The 23,455-nt window shown below is 40.3% G+C and overlaps 1 protein-coding gene across 3 annotated transcripts in view; it reads left to right on the top strand.

Moving 5' to 3' along the window:
• Positions 1-23,455, top strand: part of cep112 (centrosomal protein 112) — a 213,735-nt gene that overhangs the window by 81,354 nt on the left and 108,926 nt on the right. For all 3 annotated transcript variants that reach the window (XM_049468124.1, XM_049468123.1, XM_049468125.1), the window contains exons 17-18: positions 12,127-12,262; positions 15,754-15,861. In XM_049468124.1, coding sequence (XP_049324081.1) covers positions 12,127-12,262; positions 15,754-15,861 — 244 coding nt within the window. The remainder of the gene's footprint in view (positions 1-12,126; positions 12,263-15,753; positions 15,862-23,455) is intronic.

Here is a 23,455-nt window from a genome sequence, read left to right as displayed (position 1 = left end):
GGAGACCCATGTTGTCCTGTACCTCCACCAAGCTGTAAAGTGGGGGTACAAGTCTAGTGTGATGAGGACCCTGAACACCGACACATTACTGAACCTCCTTTACCATGTCAGCAGTGTCAACCTTACCATGTTTCTTGACCACAGAACTGGCTTGCATAGTGAGCTAGTGAATGTCTCTGAGCTAGCTGGAGCTCTGGGATCTAAATACTGGAGCACTCTTCTGGGACACTATGCTGCACCAGTGTTCTTTTAAGAGCAAAGTCGAAGTAGCTCCCTTGAAGAAGCTGCAGCTTGGTACATTGTGGCAGGACAGCAATGAGCTCCAGCAGGAGATAATGTTATGTATGTCTATTAGCCAACTGACCTCCATTAATGCCGTGAGAACCAAGATGCTGCAAAAGATGGTGGGTGTTAACAGAGCCCTGGATGCAGGTTTTAAAGTAGACAGAGTAAACTACAGGGTTTCCAGCTAAAAAAGGACAGATCAGCCAAAATCTGAAAGGCCAAACCCTTACGATCAGGGCACGGGTTGGGAGAAGACAATGGAAGAGGGGGTGTTGGAGCCGGTCTGGTCAGTTTGCCCCATCTTCCCTCCTTCTCTTGACATTTTTGCAAGAGCAGAAGAGACAGGATTGATTGTAGAGGGGACAGATGTTCAGGAGGAAGGGACAGAGGGACAGAGATTTTATGATCTCTTCAATGGTGATAATGAGGATTAAAATTATTAGTACCACACTATACTAATACTTTATTTTTAGTACATTGTTGGATTTTATCATCAATTAGTTCTGCAGCTTATTACATTTTTCATCCTAGTACCTGTCAGGATCTAAAAGTAGACTTTTCTTAATGTAAATATAATGTATAATGTAAAAAAACATACAGGCGACCATAACATTTTCTGCTATTTTTTTTTTATCTTTTTGTCCCAGAATTGAATCAAAGTGTGTCAAAAACTTCAAAATAACCATTCTATGGAATTCATTGGCCCATAATTGTATGGAAAAGTGTGCTCATTTGACTGTATAGGGCTTTAGCTGAAGGAGCTATGCCAATTTCTACATATTTTTTTAGGTTCGGATTTTGTATAGGTGTAGTAAAGGGTTAAAAATAAGCCCCACGGGACATTTTTTGTCCTGTTACCTGTCAGAATCTTAAAGTAGACACTTCAAGGATTAAGAAAAATCTCAGAATGTTTTTATCCAGTGCACAGGATTTTAGTATAATGTAAAAACCTACATGCGACCTTAACATTTTCTGCTATTTTTTTTATCTCTTTGTCCCAGAATTAAGTCAAAATGTGTCAAAATCTTAAAAATAACCATTTTATTGAATTCCTTGGCCCAGAATTGTATGGAAAAGTGTGCTCATTTGTCTGTATAGGTTGTAAACTCAAGGAGCTATGCCAATTTCTTGATTATTTTTCAGGTTCGGCATTGGGATAGATGTAGTAAAAAGTTAAAAATAAGCCCCACAGGACATTTTTTGTCCTGTTACCTGTCAGAATCTTAAAGAAGACACTTTAATGATTAAGAAAAATATCAGGATGTTTTTATTTAATGCGCATGATTTTAGTGTAATGTGAAAACATACAGGCAAATTAACATTTTCTGCTAATTTTTGATATTTTTGTCCTAGAATTAAGTCAAAATGTGTAAAAAACTTAAAAATAACCATTCCATTAAATTCCTTGGCCCAGAATTGTGTGGAAAAGTGTGCTCATTTGTCTGTATAGGTTGTTAACTTAAGGAGCTATGCCAATTAATTAATATTTTTTTCAGGTTCGAAATTGGGACAGGTGTAGTAAAGGGTTAAAAATAAGCCCCACAGGACATTTTTTGTCCTGTTACTTGTCATAATCTTAAAGTAGACACTTCAAAGTTTAAGAAAAACCCCAAGATGTTTATATTTAATGCACATGATTTTAGTGTAATGTGAAAACATACAGGCAAATTTACATTTTTTTGCATTTTTTTTATATTTTTGTCCCAAAATCAAGTCAAAATGTGTAAAAAACTTAAAAATAACCATTCGGTTAAATTCCTTGGCCCAGAATTGTATGGAAAAGTGTGCTCATTTGTCTGTATAGGTTGTTAACTCAAGGAGCTATGCCATTTTCTTCATATTTTTTTTCCCGTTCAGAATTAGCATAGATGCATTAAAGGGTTAAAAATAAATGTCATGGGACATTATTTCATCCTGTTACCTGTCAGAATCTTAAAATAGACACTTCAAAGATTAAGAAAAAACAGGTGGCGAAAAAAAATCCACTATGTGCTCGTGGACCCCTGTTTCCATCTAGACTATAATATTTGCGTTAGCGTAGAGTTGGGCGATGCTGTTTAACAGAGTGTTGATTTGGTAACGGCTAATCCCTCGGCTCTTCAGTCCCAGCACTGCAGCTGAAAGAGGAAAAAAGGGTTTTGGTGTCTCTCTCTGTTCGCTCTGTGACATTAGCCACACAATGGAGCGCCGGCTGCTAACGCTAATGTCACGCTGCGGGACCTTCGCCTCAGCGCTGGCCTGAATTCTCCTCTCAGATCAAACCGCCTTAAATCTCCAACAAATGCCCTTCTGATCATCACAGACAGCTTCAGTTTACCGCCTTAAGTTCATTACTCTCTCTCTCTGTTTTCCTCTGTTTAACCCTGCCTCGCTCGCCCTGTCGCTCTCTGTCGGACCTCAGAGTGAATGTTTGGCAATGTGCCGTCGAGTCGTGGCATTGAGCTGAGACATTCAATCTTGGCGTTTAGTCTTGACATTGAATTGTGGCATTGAGTCTTAGCGTCGAGTCTTGTCATTGAATCGCGGCATTGAGTCGTGGCGTTGAGTCTTGGCGTTTAGCTGTGGCGTTGAGTCTTGGCGTTTAGCTGTTGCGTTGAGTCTTGGCATTGAATCGTGGCATTGAGTCTTGACATTGAATCATGGGGTTGAGTCTTGGCATTGAATCATGGGGTTGAGTCTTGGCATTGAATCGTGGTGTTGAGTCTTGGCATTGAATTGTGGTGTTGAGTCTTGACATTGAATCATGGGGTTGAGTCTTGGCATTGAATCGTGGCATTGAGTCTTGGCGTTTAGCCGTGGCGTTGAGTCTTGGTGTTTAGCTGTGGCGTTGAGTCTTGGCATTAAGTCGTGGCGATGAGTCTTGGCATTGAATCATGGCGTTGAGTCTTTGCATTGAATTGTGGTGTTGAGTCTTGGCATTGAATCATAGCGTTGAGTCTTGGCATTGAATCATAGCGTTGAGTCTTGGCATTGAATTGTAGTGTTGAGTCTTGTCATTGAATCATGGCGTTGAGTCTTGGCATTGAATTGTGGTGTTGAGTCTTGGCATTGAATTGTGGTGTTGAGTCTTGATATTGAATCATGGGGTTGAGTCTTGGCATTGAATCGTGGCATTGAGTCTTGGCGTTTAGCCGTGGCGTTGAGTCTCGGCGTTTAGCTGTGGCGTTGAGTTTCTGCATTTAGCTGTGGCGTTGAGTCTTGGCATTAAGTCGTGGCGTTGAGTCTTTGCATTGAATTGTGGTGTTGAGTCTTGGCATTGAATCATAGCATTGAGTCTTGGCATTGAATCATAGCATTGAGTCTTGGCATTGAATCATAGCGTTGAGTCTTGGCATTGAATTGTGGTGTTGAGTCTTGACGTTGAATCATGGGGTTGAGTCTTAAGTTCATTACTCTCTCTCTCTGTTTTCCTCTGTTTAACCCTGCCTCGCTCGCCCTGTCGCTCTCTGTCAGACCTCAGAGTGAATGTTTGGCAATGTGGCGTCGAGTCGTGGCATTGAGCTGAGACATTCAATCTTGGCGTTTAGTCTTGACATTGAATTGTGGCATTGAGTCTTAGCGTCGAGTCGTGGTGTTGAGTCGTGGTGTTGAGTTGAGACGTTGAATCGTGGTGTTAATTCTTGACATTTAATCTTGGCCTGAGGCTGAGTCTTGTCATTGAATTGTGGTGTTGAGTCTTGACATTGAATCATGGGGTTGAGTCTTGGCATTGAATCGTGGCGTTGAGTCTTGGCGTTTAGCCGTGGCGTTGAGTCTTGGTGTTTAGCCGTGGCGTTGAGTCTTGGCATTAAGTCGTGGCGTTGAGTCTTGGCATTGAATCATGGCGTTGAGTCTTTGCATTGAATTGTGGTGTTGAGTCTTGGCATTGAATCATAGCATTGAGTCTTGTCATTGAATCATGGCGTTGAGTCTTGGCATTGAATTGTGGTGTTGAGTCTTGACATTGAATCATGGGGTTGAGTCTTGGCATTGAATCGTGGCATTGAGTCTTGGCGTTTAGCCGTGGCGTTGAGTCTCGGCGTTTAGCTGTGGCGTTGAGTCTCTGCGTTTAGCTGTGGCGTTGAGTCTTGGCATTAAGTCGTGGCGTTGAGTCTTGGCATTGAATCATGGCGTTGAGTCTTTGCATTGAATTGTGGTGTTGAGTCTTGGCATTGAATCATAACATTGAGTCTTGGCATTGAATCATAGCGTTGAGTCTTGGCATTGAATTGTGGTGTTGAGTCTTGGCATTAAGTCGTGGCGTTGAGTCTTGGCATTGAATCATGGCGTTGAGTCTTTGCATTGAATTGTGGTGTTGAGTCTTGGCATTGAATCATAACATTGAGTCTTGACGTTGAATCATGGGGTTGAGTCTTGGCATTGAATCGTGGCGTTGAGTCTTGGCGTTGAGTCATGGCGTTGAGTCTTGACATTGAATCATGGGGTTGAGTCTTGGCATTGAATCGTGGTGTTGAGTCTTGGCGTTGAATCATGGAGTTGAGTCTTGGCATTGAATTGTGGTGTTGAGTCTTGACATTGAATCATGGAGTTGAGTCTTGGCATTGAATTGTGGTGTTGAGTCTTGACATTGAATCATGGGGTTGAGTCTTGGCATTGAATCGTGGCGTTGAGTCTTGGCGTTGAATCATGGAGTTGAGTCTTGGCATTGAATCGTGGCGTTGAGTCTTGGCGTTGAGTCTTGACATTGAATCGTGGCGTTGAGTCTTGGCATTGAATCGTGGCGTTGAGTCTTGGCATTGAATCGTGGCGTTGAGTCTTGGCGTTGAGTCTTGGCATTGAATCGTGGAGTTGAGTCTTGGCGTTGAATCATGGCGTTGAGTCTTGGCATTGAATAGTGGATTTTGACGTTGAACCTTGGAGTCTTGGCGTTGGCGGCTCTACGGTGGGGGTTTCTAATGCTTTCTGAGAGCTTTAGTATCTGCATGTCAGTGCAGGAACTTGTTGGGAGCCGATGCTCTATCTGCAGTGTTTCTCTCTCTCTCTCTCTCTCTCTCTCACTCTCTCTCTCTCTCTGGGGAAAGCGAGTGATGGAAGAGAAGAGGGGGAGTGGTAGAAACGAGAGCTTCTGTTTTTAGGGCGCTGAATATTTCAGCTTTTCATTTTCCCTTTTCGTTTCATGCTCTGCCTCTTTTTCCAGCTTTAATCTCGTTCTGGATTCGTTAGCATTCTGCTTTAGTAAACTCTCAGAGCTGCGTGGAGCGGCGCTGCCCGCGTGAGATTCATACAGACGTGTGATTTTATGTGTTTAGACTGTTTAGAGCCTGTATTAATGTAACGTTTTAATTCTAGAGTAATCAGACTGTTTTGAAGGCTCTGATTGTGAGCAAAGTGTTTGTACTCAAAACACATTCTCATGAAGACATCACTTTACTATCATGTGCTATTATATACAACCATATATACCATATACTAAAATATACTTCCCTATATTATCCTACACCCCCTATAATACTTAACACTACACTATACTACCTTACATACCCTTATTCTACCCTATACACCATATACTACTCTATACTACCCTATACATTCTATAAACCCTGTACTATACACCATATACTACCCTAGATTACCCTATACACTCAATACTACTCTATACTACTCTATACATTCTATAAACCCTGTACTATACACCATATACTACCCTAGATTACCCTATACACTCAATACTACTCTATACTACTCTATACATTCTATAAACCCTGTACTATACACCATATACTACCCTAGATTACCCTATACACTCAATACTACTCTATACTACTCTATACATTCTATAAACCCTGTACTATACACCATATACTACCCTATATTACCCTATACACCCAATACTACTCTTTACTACTCTATACACCCAATACTACTCTATACTACCCTATACACCCAATACTACTCTATACTACTCTATACACCCAATACTACTCTATACTACCCTATACACCCAATACTACTCTATACTACTCTATACACCCAATACTACTCTATACTACCATATACACCCAATACTACTCTATACTACCCTATACACCCAATACTACTGTATACTACCCTATACACCCAATACTACTCTATACTACTCTATACTACCCTATACACTCTATGAACCCTGTACTGTTCTATACACCATATACTATCCCACACACTACACTATGTATACTATTCTATACTACTCTATACATCATGTACTACCGTATTCTTCCCTATACAACCTATAAACACTATACTAACCTATACACCATATACTACCCTATACTACCCTATACTACCCTGTTCTATCTTATACTTTATACAGTTGAATCAGAATTGAGTGTCATTTGTTCACACAGTTTTTTCCCACTTCAAAACTGAACACATCCCAAATAATACAACACTTATAATCTCAAAATCATCATGTAAACTGTTTTTAGAGGAATTAAACTGAATCATTAATGTTAGATAAATCACATGTAAAGAATATATCTGTATTTAAAGTTGTATGTTGTGTACATATTGTGATGAATGAAGGTCAGAAGGTCATTTGACTACACCAAACTTTCTTAAACACACACACACACACACACACACACGCTTCCTCCTGCAGTGTAGACACGTGTCCGTGTTGGAAATGAGAAGCCAGCAGTAGTGAAATGAATGGTGAGCGTGGAGCGGCCGGGTGCAGAGGGCGCTCTGTTCTCGGCAGTGGAGGCGTCTGGTGGTTTGGGAGGCCTGGAAAACGGACCCTCCTGTCTGGCCTGCGGCTGGGCGGAAGTCCTGCCCCTGTGATCGCGGTGCCGCCGGCGGCCGCCCCCCCCGGAGAAGCCCTTAAAGAGGATTTCCTCTGTGTCCACGGCTCCTCTGTAATTTAGGCCTCCTCTCCTTCCACTTCTCCGACCAGAAAACCCGGCTCAGAAGAAGCCGGCGCTGCCTCTGCGGAGCCGGCATTCCCCTCCTGCCACCCGCCACTTCTTTATTCCTCCACCGCCATCGCCGTCACAATCCGTCTGCTCCTCACTTTCCCAGAGAGTCCACTCCTACCTGATTCTTCTGTCTAATTATTTATATTTACAATGTCGTGGCCTCTAAATGTCTTACAGTTCATTAATAGATCTTCTCAGGGGATTTCTGTCATAATAAAACTCATGCATCTGCACTGTAATTAAAAAAACAGGAGGATCAGTGAGATTTTAGCCTTTTTTTTTTTCTCGGTCATATGACATCATCACAGTGTTCAGTAGCTCCTCCATTTCCACTCACTGTTGTGTTTTTAACGTGGATCTCCGTGGAAACCGTGGTGCGCCCAAAGTGTAATTACGGTGCGCGGCAGTGGACAAATATCTATTTTATTAAAGGCGAGGAGACGAAACTCAGAGATGTGCGTCCGGACAGGACTAAAATTACCGGAGGAGCACAGAGTTCAGAGAAAAACAGTAGATAATTCAGCCTGTAATTTTTTATCTCAGAGGACGACTGAGAAAATTAAACACGTACATGATTACCCAACCCACTCATTAGGACTTCACCTATCACTGATGACTCCCCCAATCCTGATGAGTGCCTGTTTCATCATTGTCGTCATCATCATCATCATCATCATCATAATGTTTTTGATGGTCTTTTTTTTTTTGCGACTGCACTTGAGGATACCTACAAAGTTTTGGGGGGGTGGTAACTTTTTTTTGGGTGCATTTTCTCACCCTTTGTTGACATTATTTCTTGTTATTATTATGTCTGGTGTTTTTTTTTTTTTTTTTTTGCGTGAGTATTAAAACAGACAGTGACTAAAGCGGGAGGGATCCCACATCACAGAGCGTCTGTAGGGGGTAGTTTGTCATTGAACCCTGTGGAGAAAAACTTGGGAAAAAAACTCTTCTGTGGGCGTTTTTTCTTTCTTCTTCTTTCATTTTCTTTTCTGTTCTTTTTTTTAAGTTCGGGCAGAGCAGTGTTTGACTGTGCGACCACAGGAACATGAGCTGTGAGAGAGGAATGAAACTTTATCTCTCAGCTTCCGGTATGACTTATTTCACAGTGTAGACAAGTATTTAAATACTTTACAGAAGTATTTCCACTTTATCCTAATTAACAGAGAAGAAGAAGTCTTGATGTGGAGATCTGTGCAAGCGCAGTAGCCATAACTTGATAAAAAATCACATGTTTTTTTTTATATTTATTGTATTTTCCACACTATAAGATGTCTTTAAAATCCTTTAATGTTCCCGAAAATGGTCAGAGCTCCTTATAATCCTGTTCTCTTTATGTATGAATTCTACCAGTCAGGTATTAAGGAGAAGTAAAGCCACTGAAGTACAGAGTTATAAGGCTGAGTTTTCAGTGAAGTTTCTCCAGCACTAAGGCTGGAGCAGTTTTAGCATTAGCCGCTAACCACAGCGCTAAGCACTAACTTTTTCACCATTCAGAGTTGAGTATATGTTGGACTGCTACGTGAGATGAATCGCTAGCTGATTTGATGAACCCTGAGTTACCGAAACTTCCAGGGTTCCTCAGTATAGCGCTATCTGGTGGCGTTTACTAGCGCTAAGCGCTGCTTCGAACTGCGCTGTTGAAAACACTGGAACTCTAATCTTACTGTAAATAAACAGAAGCAATTTACTCACCCAAGTAGAGTAGAGAAATCTGTGTACTTTAACATCCAGTGCTTGTTTGATTTTTTATTTTTAATTAATTAATTTATTTATTTTTAAGAACCACACTGCAAGATAGCAATACGCCAGAAAAATACCTAAACACACCATTTTCCAAAACACCACATCCATCGGTGTAGATATATTCACATTTAAATGATTTGAAAGGTGGAAGGTGTGGAAATGTACTGTATGCTGGGTTTAAGATAGCAATGAGCATCGCAGTGTGATTTGCACAGGGTATATGTAAGGTGACAGTTTCCTAAATATATTATTAATACATACTGCATAACCATAACAAACTGAAGTTGATATACAGGCTTATTTACCTTAATACTGTCTTAAAACTTTCTACACTGTTTTATTTGCTCTTCTTTTCCCACTGTTAATACTTTATTTCTTGTATTGTTTTTTTTTATTGTTTTTTTTTTTTTAGTTTTCATTACATGTGTGTTCTTTCAATGTCTTGTAACTTTCTCGTAACATTGTTCGTATTTTTCACACTGTAAGGAACTACCAATAAACATCTATTTTCTGATCTATTTTCATACATAAGGAACAGGGGTGTCGCCATGTTTTCCTTCTAATTCAGCAGATCTGGTTGCTGGGTAAGCTAGGACACTATTAGCTAAACTTTACCCTGATAAATCACTTTTTACACCGTTATCCAGTAGCTTAAAGTAGCTCCACACCTCCTTACTAGAATCCGGAGAGCCCTGACATTTAAAACGAGGCATTAATAACTTAAAATGTGTGCAAGAAGAAGCTTATTAAAAACTACTGTTTGCATCCTATAACGTTATAGCTTTAGCTCTGAGCGCCGCCATTGCTGTACTGATAATGACATAGACATATATATACATAGACTCCGCATAGCCTACCTCTTGGCACCGGCTGCTACACTAGGAGGCAGGCTATGTGGAGTCTATATATATATATATTTTTATATATATAGACTCCACATAGCCTGCCTCCTAGTGTATGAATAGAATAGCACCGCTAACACTGCTAGAAGACTCAGAGCTTTCAGACCTAAAATAATGCAAACAAAACAAAAAGTTCATATTCATAAAGTTTTAAGAGTTCAGAAATCAACATTTGGTGGAATAACCCTGGTTTTTAATCACAGTTTTTTTTTTTTATGCATCTTGGCATCATGTTCTCCTCCACCAGTCTTACACACTGCTTTTGGATAACTTAATGCTGCTTTACTCCTGGTGCAAAAATGTATTTAAGCAGTTCAGTTTCTTCTTGGTTTAATGGTTGTGATCATCCATCTTCCTCTTGATTGTATATAATTTATATAATAAATATGTACAGGAATAAAATGCTAAAGTGGAAGTACTTCTGTACTTAGTATTTAAGTATTTAAGTACAGAAACCAATTACAAAAACAGGAATTGTAGTAAGAAACCTAGCCAGTGCTGGTGCTCTAGTGCGACATCTGCTGGCAGGAGATGCATAGTGCTCCTTCCAAAAAATGTAAAATAAATAAAAATAGTAGAAATAAAAGTCCCTCTCATTTTTTAAACGCCTCATTTCCTTCATGACATCAAACAGTCTGATTTTATTACACGTGGTGTCGTAATCCGCTGTGGATGTGACGGTTTTAGCGTTTGATTGCATACTAATGTTGTGTCTCCCGGCTCCGGCAAATCTTCCTGTCAATTAAAAGTAATTACCGCAGTAATTACACTCGCAGGAACGGGAGTAAGGTACACACACACACACACACACACACCCCGACATGCTCAGTGTGAGGACTGACAGGCTGTTTGTAGCCGTCAGACTCATCCCCGGCTGAGCGCTGTCTTCGCTCTGACAGCTCTTTCGGCTGCTGTCTCTCAGTATTGTTGTTCGACACAACGCTAACACCTCTAACACGCTTTTGTTTGTTTTGCTAGCTGGTGTTCTCCACTACACCACCCCTCCTTTACTCCTCCTCCCTCCTTTTCTCCCCCACGCTACAGTTTAAAGTGCTGTAATGGGCGCTGATGTTTTCTCTTTTCAGCGACCCTGATAGAACTGGCACTAATCAGGCGATTAGTGGGGATGCACCCAAAATTTTTAAAAAAAGTAGCACGTTTAATGTCTATTAATGGTCTTGTTTTCAGTGACCCTGATAGAACTGGCACTAATCAGGCGATCAGTGGGGATGCACCCAAAATAAAATTAAAAAAAGAAGGTAGCACGTTTAATGTCTATTAATGGTCTTGTTTTCAGTGACCCTGATAGAACTGGCACTAATCAGGCGATTAGTGGGGATGCACCCAAAATAAAAAAAAACTAGCACGTTTAATGTCTATTAATGGTCTTGTTTTCAGTGACCCTGATAGAACTGGCACTAATCAGGCGATCAGTGGGGATGCACCCAAAAAAAAAATAATAATAATAATAAAAAAGGTAGCACGTTTAATGTCTATTAATGGTCTTGTTTTCAGCGACCCTGATAGAACTGGCACTAATCAGGCGATCAGTGGGGATGCACCCAAAATAAAATTAAAAAAAGAAGGTAGCACGTTTAATGTCTATTAATGGTCTTGTTTTCAGTGACCCTGATAGAACTGGCACTAATCAGGCGATAAATGGGGATGCACCCAAAATAAATATGTTTATAATGCCTTGAATGCTTTATAATGCTTTATGAGTGTATTTATTTATAGAGTCTCATAGATGTACCATGCATAGAAAGTGTTACCCAGAAAACATTGAAACAACCAAAATGTCATGAACTTTCCTGAGTAGTGTAGTGCTATTCCAGTCATACATTTACCTCAGCAGTGCTGTTTTAATCATACATTTAACTCAGCAGTGTTACTCTAATCGTGAATTTACCTCAGCAGTGCTACTCAAGTCACATCATACGAGAAAGTTATGTAGACAAACAGTTGTTGACTGAATATAAAAGCTAAGTTAACTCAGCTAAAGCTTCTATCCTAGTCCTTAACTCTTTATTTAGTTTTAAATAGTTTTAAGTAATTTATTTGTTGAATCGTTGAATTTGTTGATTTTCTCTCGCAGCTGAAGTGTATCTATATCAAAATTACACACCTCTGTATTATTTGTCAGTGGGATAAATTGTAAATCAGTTATCAATTATTCGTTTATTTTACCCACTGTGTAGGTTATATAGATAACGTGTAATTTCACATCGAGTCAGTGTGTAAAAGCTCTGATTTCTGTGTTATATGTTGAATATGTTGTGAATATGTTTCTCCTGCAGGGATAGAGATGAGCAGTTAAGTCGTATGAGGGAATCTCAGAGGCAGCAGGTCCAGCAGGCGGAGCAAACTCTGGAGAACTTCAAGAAGCAGGTGGAGCTCAGCTCAGAAAAAGCCTACACCGACATGAAGCAGCAGGTGAGCTCCATCCAGAACTCCACCCTCAAAACCAGAGCTGTACAATACACAAGCCCTGTCTGTACAGGATTAATATCTCAGGGGGTTCTGGGGTCATTTTATCTTTTATGGGTTTTTATCCTCTGTGATTTTATTCCTGTCCAGAACGATCATGTACGTCTTTAATTTTCTCAGACGTCCTCTGAGATAAAATAAATTACAGGTTGAATTATCTACTGTTTTTCTCTGAACTCCGTGCTCCTCTGTTAATTTTAGTCCTGTCCGGACGCACATCTCTGAGTTTCGTCTCCTCGCCTTTAATAAAATAACTATTTGTCCACTGCCGCGCACCGTAATTACACGTTGGACGCGCCACGGTTTTCACGGAGATTCACAACACAACAGCGAGTGGAAATGGAGGAGCAACTGAACTCTGCAATGATGTCATGTGACCTAGAAAAACTCAAGCCTAAAAACTCACTGGTGCTCCTGTTTTTTCGATTGCAGTCCAGATGCAGGAGTTTTATCACTAAAGAGTAGAAGTGTTAAATATTTATTTTTCACAGAAACTAATCCCGTCCAGAGTAATTTTTTTTTTTACATTTTCACACTATTATCTGATCTTTCTACTCCTTACATTTTAATAAAAACAGTCTCGTTACTCCTATTTCTTTTCAGCTCGTTTTTTTTCATTCCAGCTTCTCATCGTTCAATAAAACCCCTATCCAGATAAATCTCTCCATCCAGATAGAGTGAATCTGATTGTGATTGGATGTAGAGAAGTATAAACATATACCATTCCGACTCCCTATTGGTTTATACTGTGATCCATCACACCTGCAATGTGTGTAACATTATGGATATTAAAAGCTAGCTAGACTATCTCGGCTAAACACTAGAACAACAAAATATGATGTTAAGTTACTTGCTTGTTCAATAAGAAGCCGCACGGCTCAGCGTCTGTTTTCACCTGTTTAGCGTCTCTTAGATCACGCCAACGAGTGAAAGAGATTCCAATATTTATTCCTGTCCGGTCTCTAGACCCATTAGTCTCTCTTTCTCTCTTTCTGGCTCACAACTCCAATGGCGGGTGTTTGTAGTCCTTGTAGAACTGTTAGAACTACAGGTTGGAAAGCAGGTCGCAGTTCTGCAGGAGCTCCGGCACAGAGACGAGAGAGCCGTTATTCCTCCTGTTACATCTCAATGCAGCGCTGCAGAGAGTTTGAAGCTGTAATTTTACTGTTTTAAAAAGATCAATAAACAAGGAAATCCTAGCTAGTGTGCCTTTAAGTAGTTTTTAAATCAATACTTTAAAAAAACACTTTTACTTAAAGAGTAAAAAGTTTGAGTTGATTCTTCTTCATCTTCTACAGAAGTATTTTATTAAACTCTCGTATCTACAGTCACAGAGACGAGGATGGAGCTGGGTTTGGCTCGGCTCTGTGTTTTGGTGCAGAATCTGTTCTACAGTCCAGACAGTCGGACTGAAATAATCAGTAGGAAAGACTGACTGTAAATCTGCCCGACTCATCCTCACTGTCTAGACAGATAACACAACCCACTGCATCTGGATATAAGAGCTTCAGATCACACATCTGGATACTATTAATATAACAATACATTAATATCAATTAGTTTATTCATTCATAACAGCCCACTTCTCTACTACAATACAGAGTTACTATATTCACTAATACCACTTTACTACAACTTTACTACTGTACACAACACAAGCCTTATGTTCACCATGACCAGAAGAAGCTCCGCCCACATCTCTACTACAATACAGAGTTACTATATTCACTAATACCACTTTACTACAACTTTACTACTGTACACAACACAAGCCTTATGATCACCATGACCAGAAGAAGCTCCGCCCACATCTCTACTACAATACAGAGTTACTATATTCACTAATACCACTTTACTACAACTTTACTACTGTACACAACACAAGCCTTATGATCACCATGACCAGAAGAAGCTCCGCCCACTTCTCTACTACAATACAGAGTTACTATATTCACTAATACCACTTTACTACAACTTTACTACTACTGTACACAACACAAGCCTTATGATCACCATGACCAGAAGAAGCTCCGCCCACTTCTCTACTACAATACAGAGTTACTATATTCACTAATACCACTTTACTACAACTTTACTACTGAACACAACACAAGCCTTATGTTCACCATGACCAGAAGAAGCTCCGCCCACTTCTCTACTACAATACAGAGTTACTATATTCACTAATACCACTTTACTACAACTTTACTACTGTACACAACACAAGCCTTATGTTCACCATGATCAGAAGTTCAGCTCATCGTTTTCTCTATAGTCGTTTGATCAGTTGGATGGTGAGGAAGACTGCAGGCCTCTTCATTCAGACTCTACAGCACATCTTTTACCCAGATGCTGGAGTCGAGCGCAGCGGCGCCAACCAGGCGCATGATCAACAGGGATTCCTCTTCCTCCTCCTCCTGCCACAGCTGCCTACAACATGTGCCCGTGTCCCGTATTCGGCGGCACACTGTGTTCCTGTAACTGTCACAACAGCTCATGTGTTATAAATCGGCCTTTACTCGTTACCAAACTGCTCCAAATACCTCCTCTCATTTCTGAGGTTTAGAAAAAGGAAAATCTGCTCAACGTAATGCTGAGAAACTGCAGTGTAGAGAAATAAATATGTTTTATATGTCTTCCTGATAAAACCCAGAAAAAATGTTTTTATTTAGATTTTTAAAGGGTTAAAAAAAATGTTTGTTTCATAACTGAGAACCAGAGTAATGTAGAAACATAATACACATATCACATCAAACATCAGAATACTAATAAATGAGTAATCCAGCTCAGAACAACAGTTACATTGCATCCCTGACCTGACCAAACCTAACCCTACCAGAATAAACCATACCACACTAGACCAGACCAAACCAGATCTGAACATATCAGACCAAACCCAACCAGTCCAATCCACACCAAAGACCATACCAAATCAGACCAGGCCAAATCAGACCAGGCCAACTCAGACCAGGCCAAATCAGACCAGGCAAATGCAAACCAAATCAACCCAAATCAGAGCAAACCAGACCAAAACAAACCAGACCAGAAAAAAATCAGAACAAAACAAACCAAACAAAGCCATACCAGACAAAACAAACCAAATCAAACCAAACCAGAACAGACCACACCAGACCAGAGCAATATAAACCCAATCAAACCAAACCGGACAAAACCAAATCAGACCGGAAAAAACATGCAAAACCAAACCAAATCAAACCAAACTAGAAAAAACAAAACCACACTAGAGAAAAAACAGGTAAAACCAGACCAGAACAAACCAGACAAAACGAAACCGGAGTGCATTACATCAGTTCAAACCAAAGCAAACCATTTCCTGACCAAACGAAGCCCAGTGAAAAACACTCAAACTCAATGTGTGAATCCTAGTTTAGGTTAAACACTTATTATTATTTTTTTTGTTTTTTGTATTATTACAGATGGAGAAGGTGGAAGCTGATCTGTCTCGATCAAAATCACTGCGGGAAAAACAGGCCGAAGAGTTCAGCTTCCAACTGGAGGAGCTGAAACAGAGATACGAGCAGCAGGTATTACTATCACTAATCATCACTATCACTAATCATCACTAATCATCACTATCACTAATCATCACTAATCATCACTATCACTAATCATCACTAATCATCACTAATCATCACTATCACTAATCATCACTAATCATCACTATCACTAATCATCACTAATCATCACTATCACTAATCATCACTAATCATCACTATCACTAATCATCACTAATCATCACTATCACTAATCATCACTATCACTAATCATCACTAATCATCACTATCACTAATCATCACTAATCATCACTATCACTAATCATCACTAATCATCACTATCACTAATCATCACTATCACTAATCATCACTAATCATCACTATCACTAATCATCACTATCACTAATCATCACTAATCATCACTATCACTAATCATCACTATCACTAATCATCACTAATCATCACTATCACTAATCATCACTAATCATCACTAATCATCACTGTCACTAATCATCACTAATCATCACTATCACTAATCATCACTATCACTAATCATCACTAATCATCACTATCACTAATCATCACTAATCATCACTATCACTAATCATCACTAATCATCACTATCACTAATCATCACTATCACTAATCATCACTATCACTAATCATCACTAATAATCACTAATCATCACTAATAATCACTAATCATCACTAATCTTCACTCTCACTAATCATCACTAATCGTCACTAATCGTCACTAATCGTCACTATCACTAATCATCACTAATCATCACTAATCATCACTAATCATCACTATCACCAATCATCACTAATCATCACTATCACTAATCATCACTATCACTAATCATCACTAATCATCACTATCACTAATCATCACTATCACTAATCATCACTATCACTAATCATCACTAATCGTCACTAATCGTCACTAATCATCACTAATCATCACTATCACTAATCATCACTAATCATCACTATCATCTTTAATCATCACTATCACTAATCATCACTATCACTAATCATCATTCACTAATCATCACTAATCATCTATAAACTCTAGATTATTCACACTTATTTATATTTCTTTTTTATGAAACCTACAGTGTAGTGTGAAGAGAGCAGTCTTACACTCACTTCACATCAGGATATTAAAGGAAAGGTTTATAAATCGATTAATATTAAATATATTATTCTGTATATTGCTGCCATGCCTGAGCCGGAGGCAGAGAGACGGGTTGCTCTGTTCCGTCTGGTGAATCACCTGTCGCACAATTACATCTGATTCCTCCATTCTGTTTCATGTTCCGTTATCATATAATTCCCTATCATATCTAAATGACTTTCCCTCCGATCAGAAATCCCATCAGCTGGTGATAAATTGGCTTTTATTAAAATAAAGCGATTTGATTTAATCCTGTGAAATGTTCCCGTTATCACCATTAACATCTATTTTACAGCCCAGACCCTGCGCTCTGTAATTTCATCACTTCACTATTGAAGATCTCACTCAGTGAAACAGTGCAACAGATTCACTACTGGATAATTAATTCTGTATTTCATTATAAATTTATCCGCATATATCAAACAGCTACGCAAACAGAATCCAGAAGCTGCAAGACGTGATACTGTTATAAAGCAACATCTCTACAGTACAGAGTTACTATATTCACTACTACCACTTTACTACAACTTTACTACTGTACACAACACAAGCCTTATATTCACCATGACCAGAAGAAGCTCCGCCCACTTCTCTACTACAATACAGAGTTACTATATTCACTAATACCACTTTACTACAACTTTACTACTGTACACAACACAAGCCTTATGATCACCATGACCAGAAGAAGCTCCGCCCACTTCTTTACCTGACACTGGGATAATCAATCATCACATAACAGTGGAAACACAGTATATTGTAGTCAGACTAATCAGTATTTCAGATCTTTTTGGATGAATTTGTACTATTTTTGACATAAAATGATATTATATGAATCTATCTTTGTCAGATGCAGAGTCCCTGTTAAAGAAATGCATATAAATATTCAGAAAATATCTGATAATCATCCAAAAACCTTTAAATCCAGAATTTTCCTCCCCCACCTTCACTAATCCAGCGTCCCCTCGGCTGCTTCCTGTACAGTAATTGACTCCAGGCCGTGTCAATTGTTTTAAATTGTTTGGAGTGGAGATGCTGCTGTCCGTGATTGGTTGATAAAGAGTAAAGTCGACTTTATAATCATTTGTTTTTTGATGGCATGACAAATGAGGTTGCCAGGGTAGCGTATCACCTAATATCCAATAGTGTCGGGAAGGAATTGCAGAATAATTGGAATTCTGTCATCTGTCTTTCAACCACAGTTTGGTGGAAATATGGCTTAAAGTCTTTGAGCACAGAAACGGAGGAAATCTGAGCTCTGAGAATAAAAACATTTACACCTGGACCTATTTTAGCAATCTGTAGACGAGCCCTCAACTGTTCAGCTTGATTTAGGGCGTGTCAGTGTGTCTTTGCTATCATAACGACAGGAAAAGTACACCTTGCACGGCTTGAAACACACAAAGGCATGTACTAATTCTGCCTCTTATTTAATCATGTGTGTGGTTAATTTTGGCATAAGGTGAAATAAACCAATCAGAGTGTCTCTTGCTCATCATTCTCTTTAAGAGTGGATCAGGTGTGCTCTGACTTTGGTGGATTGCTATTTTAACGGTGCAGCTCCCTGGACGTGTCCAACAAACTCTTCTCAGCAGAGGAAACTGAGCTGCTGGTTGATGCTGTGAAGGAGCTCCAGAAGCTCATTTACAGGAACAGCAATGTTATTTTATTTACTATTCTGTTTATTGTTGCCAAGATAGCGATGAACGTCTGACTGTAGATGTCTGCCTAGGTTGTATTCAGTCAAGATAGCAATACGCCAGAAATGTTCTTGAACACACCTCATTTCCAGAACACCATGCCCATCAGTGTAGATATATTCAAAAGCTCTTCTGCTGTTTAAACAAATCAGGTGGAAGGTGTGAAAATAGGCTGTTGGTGGGAGGTCTAAGATAGCAATTAACATCATTACATACCGTGCAATATACAATATAATACGTTGAAATGCCATTAATGATTCTATGCAACCAATGGCGGTTTGGTAAAACTAGGCTAAGCCCTGCAGGGTTCATCCTAAATGTAGAAAAAAGTATCCATCCCTCCACCCAACCCATCCATCCATACACCCATCCCACCCACCCATCCATCCATCCAACCATCCATTCAACCAACCATCCATCCAACACCCATCCATCCATCTACTGATCCATCCATCCCTCCACCCAACCCATCCATCCATACACCCATCCCACCCATCCATCCATACAGCCATACAGCCATCCATCCCCACCCACCCATTCATCCAACCATCCATTCAACCAACCATCCATCCAACACCCATCCATCCATCTACTGATCCATCCATCCAACCCACCCATCCATCCATCCACCCAACTCACCCATGCACCCACCCACCCATCCATCCATCCAACACCCATCCATCCACCCACCCATCCATCCAACCATCCATTCAACCAACCATCCGTCCATCCAACACCCATCCATCTACCTATCCACCCATCCATTCATCCGTCCAACCCACCGATCCATCCATCCATCCAACCCACCCATCAGTCCATCAATCCACCCAACTCACCCATCCACCCATTCATCCATACACCTATCCACCCATCCATCCACCCATCCATTCACCCACCCATTCATCCAACCAACCAACCATCCATCCATCCAACACCCATCCATCCATCCATCCAACACCCATCCATCCATCCACCCAACTCACCCATCCACCCACCCATCCATCCATCCAACACCCATCCATCCACCCACCCATCCATCCAACCATCCATTCAACCAACCATCCATCCATCCAACACCCATCCATCTACCTATCCACCCATCCATTCATCCGTCCAACCCACCGATCTATCCATCCAACCATCCATCCATCCACCCAACTCACCCATCCACCCATCAATCCATCCACCTATCCACCCATCCATCCACCCACCCATTCATCCAACCATCCAACCAACCATCCATCCATCCATCCATCCACCCACCCATTTTTTATCTGATTCATTTTAGACCTACTGTAATCAACTTTAAATTTAGTTTTAGTTGATTTTCATTGTCCATGTTTGCACTGATGTTTTAAAATTATGTATGGTCATAAAAAAAATTACTTTTAAAGTCATAAAAAAATAATGGAAATTTATTGGTTTTATTTATTGTGTTAAAAAAAACAGTATTTTTTTCCATTTTTATTTATTTAGCACATTCTAAAAAATATATACGTGTCCCATCTCGAATATCTGAATATTCTTAATATTCAATCACAGCTTTTCTCTGCCTTTTTATAAACTCTTGTAAAGGGTATAAATATGGTGAAATATGATGCTCTTAGCTTTACACTCAGTGATGAAAAATCTTCTATGTATTTTTATTTATTGCACTTATCTTGGGGACTATTTATTATCTGGACTGAAATAGTGGACAGGCCTGATGCTGGGTCTGAAGGTCATGTTCAGTCTTTCTTGTGGCACAAAGAGACATTCCCGCACTTCCCCAGGGCTCGGTATAATGGGACTTTAAAAGAGACGGTCTCTATAGAAGTGCTGCCCCTCCGTGACCTCCGCCCCCCTGCCACGTCACCGCCCGGCCCCCGTGAGCCCTGCTCCCTGACATTGAACTGACGTCCAGGCTGCGGGTGGAGGAGGGGGCATGGGGGTGGGGGTGGCAGATGAGTCTGGGGTTCTATTCTGTCATAACTGGGTGACTAATCCAATTTTTTGAGGAAGCACAAGTCTTATAAAGTCTCATAAAGTCTAATAAAGTCTTTAAAAGTGTTCAATGTTTGAATTTTTATGTCGTCTATAGAGTAGGCAAAGTTTGCAAAGCAAGAAAAGTAGGCGAATAAATGCCCCCCTCAGCTTTTTCTACTTTCACAAGCCATCAAACCAAGCTAAACTGCTTGAATTTTTGCACCAGGCGTAAAGCAGCATAAAGTTATCCAAAAGCAGTGTGTAAGACTGGTGGAGGAGAACATGATGCCAAGATGCATAAAAAAAACTGTGATTAAAAACCAAAACAGGGTTATTCCACCAAATACTGATTTCTAAACTCTTAAAACTTGATGAATATGAACTTTTTGTTTTCTTTTCATTATTTGAGGTCTGAAAGCTCTGCATCTTTTTTTTTTTGTTATTTCAGCCATTTCTCATTTTCTGTAAATAAATGCTCTAAATGAGAATATTTTTATTTGGAATTTGGGGGAAATGTTGTCTGTAGTTTATAGAATAAAACAACAATGTTCATTTTACTCAAACATAAACCTATAAATAGCAAAATCAGAGAAACTGATTCAGAAACTGAAGTGCTCTCTACATTTTCCCAGAGATGTATATATTCAGAAGCATTGTTGCTGTTTAAAAGAAACAAGAAACAGGCAGAAATTCTAAAAAATAGACTTGTGGCGAGAGGTGTAAGATAGCAATGAACATTATAACGGTCATGAAAAACCTGGAAAAGTCATGGAATTTAAAAAAATTCAACGTCACCGCCCGGCCCCTGTGAGCCCGGCTCCCTGACATTGAGCTGACGTCCAGGCTGCCGGTGGAGGAGGGGGCATGGGGGTGCGGGTGGAGGAGGGGGCATGGGGTGGGGGTTGTGGTGGCAGATGAGTCTGGGGTTCTATTCTGTCATAACTGGGCGACTAATCCAATCAGCTCTTTGGATCTTTGGGTACGGCATGCTCTGGTTTGTTTTTGAGGAAGAACAAGTCTTATAAAGTCTTCGGGAGTCTTCTAAAATTCTTTCAAAGTTTTTTAAAGTCTGCAAAAGTGTTCAACGCTTTAATTTTCTGTCGTCTATAGACTAGGCAAAGTTTACAAAGTAAGCAAAGCAAGCGAAAAGTAGGCGAATAAATGCCCCCCTCAGCCTTTTCTACTCTTCTACCGCATACCACACCCCTGCTGAGTGCACCGCAGCCAGGCTACGCTATCATCTTCATCATCTTCATCATCATCCATGAATGATCTTCCCCAGGGAGCCTCCTTACCCCGAACTGGACGCTTCCCCCTTGGAGAGTTTTGGTGGGGGGTGTTGGGGGGCGCTAATCACATCCCAGCCCGCTGACAGCAGCCATTCAGCGCTGCCACTTTAAGAGCCTGGCACCCAGCAGCCTTTTCTTCGCCTCTCGCTGTGACGTCCGCGCTGAGGCAGCTCTGTTTTTCCCCATCCTCTTCTTCTTCTTCCTCTCCTTGGTCTCCCTCCGTCCTTTTGGTCCTTTTGTTGATGCACTTTAGCACGGATCTACGGGTCTTCAATCCGGTGTCAAAGCCAGTTTCGGAGATCGGAATGAATTGTCACCAGTGAGAATCGAGTCGTTGCCTGACTGGAATATGTCGTATCTTGTGTTGGAGCGCCAATGGAGAGTACGCTGACTAAAGAGTACGCATGCACTGGAGGCTGGAGGCTAAACCGTGCATGCATCCATGCATGCATCCATGCATGCATACTGTGATGATGTTGATGACAAGTGCATTGACAGTTGCAGCACATTGACCTTTGGTACGTAGGTACGTGATAATGTAGAGTGCAACACTTCCTTTTGCCGTATCTCGTATAACGCTAACTAAAGTACGCATGCACTGGATACTGGAGGCTGAACCGTGCATGCATCCATGCATGCATACCGTGATGATGTTAATGTTGAGTGCATTGACATGCATATTGACGATATTGGTATTGACGTTCCAGTACGTAGGTACGTGATAATGTAGTGCACAACTCTTCTGTCGCTGTTCTGCCTCTTGAAAGGCCTGTCATATGTTTCTTGCATTTTCTCGAACTTCTTTTGAACTACTTTCTTCTCGGTTGGTCAACAAGACTGGAATAGTTTTCACAAAGTCTGCGTGAAGTCCAAATTAGATTTGCGTGAAGTCCAAACTACAAAGTAGTTAAAACACAAAGTAGTTTATCGTCGTCTATTGTAGACGATCTTGAGTGAAACTTAAAGAGTTCAAAGTTATCACCAGCCAAAACCAGCAAAACTGGCAAGAAAATAGCTGGTACCATGGGGTTCCTTTCAGCACCTTTTTCTTTTGTTGTGGCCTTTTCTTGCTCTCGCCTCTCTCTCGCCACTCTCTCACCTCTCTCTCGCCACTCGGATAAATCCAGGCTGATTAGTGATTTATGATTTGATTTATGATTATGATTATGTAAGTGTGACAATACAAAAAAAACTACTATTTGGACTTTGAATTTTTACTGTTTTGTGTTTATCAGCATTATTGGCCTGTACAAAGGCTGAGAAACTACTCTTTGGGAAGCGGTTGTCAGTCTTTATTTGTTGGTCATTGGATTTCCTTGGACATTAATGTGGAATATGGACAACATATATTTTATATATTTTTATTTAAACACACAGTGAGAGAAAGTGCTGGACAAAGTAGTTTATTGTCGTCTATTGTAGACGGTCTTGAGCGAAACTCAAAGAGTTTAAAGTTGTCACCAGCAAAAACCAGCAAAACTGCCAAGAAA

Source organism: Astyanax mexicanus, chromosome 19 (assembly GCF_023375975.1).
Source record: "Astyanax mexicanus isolate ESR-SI-001 chromosome 19, AstMex3_surface, whole genome shotgun sequence".
Taxonomy (NCBI): domain Eukaryota; kingdom Metazoa; phylum Chordata; class Actinopteri; order Characiformes; family Acestrorhamphidae; genus Astyanax; species Astyanax mexicanus.
Note: the sequence above shows the minus strand (reverse complement) of the source record. Positions and strands in the feature narration are given on the sequence as shown.